General features: G+C 31.1%; 1 protein-coding gene across 1 annotated transcript; it reads left to right on the forward strand.

The window, feature by feature from the left end:
* The first annotated feature begins 2756 nt into the window (after window positions 1-2756).
* LOC107478867 (thaumatin-like protein 1b) lies at window positions 2757-5277 on the forward strand. Its single transcript, XM_016099021.3, has 3 exons — window positions 2757-2907; window positions 3617-4313; window positions 5011-5277. The coding sequence occupies exons 1-3, from the start codon at window positions 2859-2861 to the stop codon at window positions 5147-5149; spliced, it is 885 nt and encodes a 294-aa protein (XP_015954507.1). The 5' UTR covers window positions 2757-2858; the 3' UTR covers window positions 5150-5277.
* The last annotated feature ends 235 nt before the right edge of the window (window positions 5278-5512 follow it).

Raw genomic sequence — 5512 nt, forward strand, 5'->3', positions numbered from 1 at the left:
CTTAATCTTAATTTTGACTATTAATAAGTACTAGTTCATAGGCAATTTTGCCTTGATTTGTACTTGTTAATTTATATTTTATATTTATGCATTATTGGTGTGTCTTGTCATTAACAGACATGTGTTAATACCTTGTTCTGATTTTATAGTCTGCAATGTTAGGTTGAGTTGTAGAAAAAAAAAATTATCCTAGTTTTTTTTGTGTGAGAAGGGGTTAGCCTTGGCCCAAGAAGGATGTTGATGCCTTGTGGCATAGAGTTCATTGACATTGTTAGTGTAAACTGAAAGGTTTCACCACTTAGGAGTGTAATTTGTAGGTTTGACTGAAATTCATGGGAAATTGTGAATGTGAAGTTTTTCCCTTTTATAAGCAGAACGAAAATTTGATATTAGTCCTGGTAGAGTCTTTCTTATGTTGGAATATTAAGGCACTATGACTTTATCTTTTCAAATATGCATGTCTTGTGGAGTTGGATTTGATCACAGGTTATTCATTTATCAATTAGAATAGTTGGATTGAGATTTGTAACAATGGGAGCTTGCATTAACTAACTCAGAAGTCAGAACAGCAGATGAAAAAGATGACTAACTCCATCTGCAATTCTGCGTTACTATTATGTCCAACTCCACTTGATGTTGCCTTTAATCTTAGTGCAGCCATTTGACCTGCTATTTAGATTGGATTTAATCCTAGTACTTTGGCAAATATTACCAGGTTCTTATATTTTCAGTTCTGCATTGACATAGAAGTGATTCTCTTCTGATGACCTTTCCTTTGGGTCATTCGATCGAATTGTTATTACTTGCCCCAAAGAAAATCTGGTTATTTCTGGTGTAGTTGTGAGTATTTTCACAACTAAAAAGGATATGCTACAGAGACATCTCTAAGGACACCCTTTTTCATTGAAGATCATATCTGCTTGAAGAATAAGCATCGTTTTTATATGGTGTTATTCACATGAAAATATTTTTGTATAAAGATAAATGATTAAAATGTTGATATGTGTCAATATTATGTTAAGTAATTTTGTAAAATATGTTAAATCACTTTATTCACCTAACAATTTTGAACTATTATTTTTATAGAAAGATATTTTCATATAGTTATCTTTTTGTAGTCTTACGTAAAAGAATCAAATTCTATTTGAAGATATAAATTTAGAATCAAAGTTAACTTTTTCATTGGAGAAGTCACAAGTATTTTGATTATTTTTTCATATAACCACTGTATTATGTTCTAACAACCATTGAGAATGTGATGTTCATAGTTCTGATGATAATGCTGGTCAGTTTCTTACTCATAAAAAAAGGTGAATTTTGATGAGGCTAAAAATTAGAATTGGTTCTCAATTGATGGATATATGTGAATTAGTCACCAAAAAAATTGATGGATATATGTGAATTAAAATCCATCAAAAAATAGTTCCTCATAGTAGTATTCATGTTTTTGCCCAATAGACTAATCAAGGGGCATTTAAGTGATGCATCAACTTGCATTAGGATGAGTCATCTAGCTACATGATTCTTCTTATGTACAATTGGTTACTTGTGTTAGTAAAAAAATATTAACCTTTCTAATCTCTAACATCCATCTAAAGCTCAATTATTTTAAATAGGATGGAGTAATTTATTGTGGTAGCGTTGAATATTCCTTGAAGCTACAATTGATTATTGATTAATAAATTAATTAAAAAAATATTTGTAATCTTCTTCTACTTAGTTAATATGTTCACTGAGAGCTGCTTTTAGAAGACAAATGGAATCTGATATATTTTTTTAAACAAAAGCTTTTAAGCCAATTATTCTGTTTGAACTTTGAAGTGAAAATAAAACATCTATAACTGCAAAATGCATCGTATTGCATATGGGTTTATGGGATTCATAGTAGGAAGCATGTGATCACAAGTAGCTGACAACTTTTGATGACAGTATCAAGATTCAAGAGGGACAAAAGTCACATTGAAACTACAATACTTTAACCACAAAAAGTACCACTACTACTGCTACTTCCACTGCTCAATCCTAAAGTGACCTCAAATATTTGTTCATAATTGCTCCTTCTGGTTAACTATCGTTCATTCATTCTAAACAGACAATATAGTTCTAAGGGTGAATTAAATATAATTCTTTTAATATTTGGTAAAATTCAACCAAATTTCTCTTTATTTCTTAAAAAAAATATTTCATCTTATTTCATTTAAGTAATATTATATTTAATATGCTTATATTTTATAAAATATGACAATAAGACATTTATAAATAATATAGGTGATACATTCCCTAAAAGAATATTTACGAGAAATTATAACTTGTATCATGGACAGGATTTTATCATTCATGAAAATTCACCAAGTCCTTTTAACCTAGTACATTTAACACATTATATGTTATTGCGTCTAATTTGAGATACTCATTTTATACCCCTAAATATGGTGTAAAATTGGTAGCTATCCATCCTTGATCCCATTGGACCGCTTTCAATAAGAAGGGTCCACAGTACACTGAACAAAACAACTACTCTTGATTTATTCGAAAAGCCTGATCATCTCCATGTTTTAATATGCATAGGTTCTTTGGATCTGGATCTTATATGCTGAAAGGAAAAAACAGACACACTTTGTCAAACCTAGCTAGACTATGACGGATAATGCATACATGTGCATTGCATAAACATACCCATATTCTGCCCTTATTCACATGTTCCCCACACAAATATTCTCTCTATATAATACAATACCCCTTTCACTTCACTCATTCATATATAATATATAGAGATTAATACTCCATTCTCATTTCACATTTCACATTTCACATTTTATGCTGCATTAGTTCATCAATTTGCTAATTCATTTTCAGCAATGGCAGTTGCTATTCTACTCTTCATCTCACTCTCTCACTTCGTCACAGGTGATTATTTTTCCATATCATGGCATGTTTTAAACATTTCTAAGTATACATTAATCATGTTATGGTATTCATTTTGGATTCATCATCACTTAATGAATCTTATTCATTTTTATGCATTGAATGTTAATATAAAAATTGAACTACTAAAACTCAGGTCAAAGTCAGTGGTTCATCGTATATTTCCATGCAACATGAGGTACAACTTAATTATTTTTAGCCACATTAATTTAGTAGAGTATATAGGTGACATTCATGGAGTACATATTAGGGTTACAAAAATGGGTGATAACTAAAAAAAATAGTTAAAATTAATCAAAAATTTATTATTAATTAATAAATACTAAATAAAGTAAGTTTTGTTTTTGTTTTTTTTGTCCTCTAACACATAGTTATAACCTCTTATGCGTCTATGATTAAGGATACGAAAACCCTTTTAAATTTATACAATTATATTTAATCTTATATACATAAAAATTAATTATTAAATCAATTATTAATATAAAATAATATTAAAATATAATTTGTATTAAAAAATATAAAATAAAACATATATATATTGATTAATTTGATGAGTAACTAATGCAACATGCATTTTTATTAATTTAGTTTTTTTAACGAACACGATGCACATTATAATTGGCTTGAAATATGCAACCTCAAATTAAATGATGAAATCAAAAGTTAGTTAAACATTGTGGTTGTTTTACAGGTGCAAATTCAGCCACATTCAATATTGTAAACAAGTGCAGCTACCCAGTCTGGCCGGGACTTTTGTCCGGCGCCGGAACACCACAACTCTCCACTACCGGATTCGCCCTTCAACCTGGCGAATCTAATGTGGTGTCCATCCCAGCCGGATGGTCCGGCCGTGTATGGGGCCGGACCCTTTGCTCCACAGACTCCGTCGGAAAATTCTCATGTCTCACCGGAGACTGCGGTTCTTCCGCCGTAGAATGTGGTGGCGCCGGCGCTGTACCTCCGGCGACTCTGGCGGAATTCACCCTAAACGGCGCCGGAGGACTAGATTTCTATGACGTGAGCCTGGTTGACGGTTACAACCTCCCGATGATGGTGGTGCCTCACGGCGGCGGAAACTGTACGGCGACGGGATGCGTGGCGGATTTGAATGGTGGGTGTCCATCAGAGCTGAAGGTGAAGGCGGGAAGAGAGGAAGCGCGTGACGAGGGCGTGGCTTGCAAGAGCGCGTGTGAAGCGTTCGGTGATCCGAAGTACTGTTGCAGTGGAGATTACGCGACGCCGCAGAGTTGCAAGCCCACTTCGTACTCGCAGTTCTTCAAGCGCGCGTGCCCACGCGCTTATAGCTACGCTTATGATGATGGCACCAGCACCTTCACTTGTGCTTCTGCGGATTATCTCATCACTTTCTGTCCCAAACCTCCCAAAAGGTACTAAATTCTTGGTATTCATCATTTTGTTACATGTTATTTAATTAACATATCTATATCTTAATTTTTTTTTTCCAATCTTAAAAACTAGAGACAAAATTCAATAGCTTTGGCCAAGTAAAGTATGTGATACATATCTAAATTAAATCAACTATATGTGGTATATACTACACTCAGTTACTAGATTAGTTATTAATATAAATTCAAAAATACTATTTATACATTAAAATTAACTACTAAAATCAGTCACTAATATATGTTTGTATATAAATATATGTGTAGTTTAATTTATTTTTAATGTATATTTATATTTCAATATGTATTTTATACTTATGACTAGATTTAGTAGCTAATTTTAGTATACACATAACATAGTCGATATAAAATATATGTTAAACATCACATACATACATTTATACAATAGTGACTATTTTTTTATGTACAGGTAATATTCTCTGACATTTTATTTTAAAGATAAATAAATTATCGATTTTGAGAAACTAATTTATTTTTATATATTTTGAACGAATAAACTTAAAATGTATTATATTTTAAAAGGTGATGGATATTTTTATATTTTTAATTATTAAAAATTTATGTATCTTCAAATTAAAAAATTATATACTTATTTATCTTTTTTAATTTTTTTTATGATCAAATAACAACTGAAAATTGACCTAAGGATTAACTGATGCAGTTCAATGAAGGTTGTGAATGGAAAATTTCCAACGGCAGCAGATATCTCTAGAGGCCACAAGCTCAAACATGAATCAGCCACTTACATGACAATAGCTATTACTGCTATTTTAGTTTCAATTTGGTGGAGATTCAATTAAATGAATGTTTAATGAGAAGAACAACCAATGGAACACACCTCATTAGCATGGTGAAATTGAATATTAATTGTACAAGAAAGTAATGTTATTTTTGTAGGTTAAAATTTAATATTTATTAAGAATGTACATTTGAGAGAGAAATTTAAAAATTTTGACCTATATATCTCATCTACATATAAATGTTTTAATCCGTTACTATCATATTTTGCTATATTATTATTAAATTAATAACAGAAATTAAAAAATGACGGATATACAAAAATGAAATATTTAGTGGGCTTCACAAAAGTGTTCAAATAATCAGCCCATAGCTTTGCCTTTAAGTTATGGGCCATTTTTTTTTGTTTTTTGCGACAAACTGGT

Source organism: Arachis duranensis, chromosome 1 (genome assembly GCF_000817695.3).
Source record: "Arachis duranensis cultivar V14167 chromosome 1, aradu.V14167.gnm2.J7QH, whole genome shotgun sequence".
Classification (NCBI taxonomy): Eukaryota; Viridiplantae; Streptophyta; class Magnoliopsida; order Fabales; family Fabaceae; genus Arachis; species Arachis duranensis.

What these genes read in the sequence shown, in the direction of transcription:
- LOC107478867 (XM_016099021.3), top strand. Translation starts at nt 2,859, where the DNA reads ATGGCAGTTGCTATTCTACTCTTCATCTCACTCTCTCACTTCGTCACA. An exon ending in ACTCTCTCACTTCGTCACAG is followed by an intron (nt 2,908 to 3,616) that starts GTGATTATTTTT and finishes GTTGTTTTACAG; the next exon opens with GTGCAAATTCAGCCACATTC. An exon ending in TGTCCCAAACCTCCCAAAAG is followed by an intron (nt 4,314 to 5,010) that starts GTACTAAATTCT and finishes TAACTGATGCAG; the next exon opens with TTCAATGAAGGTTGTGAATG.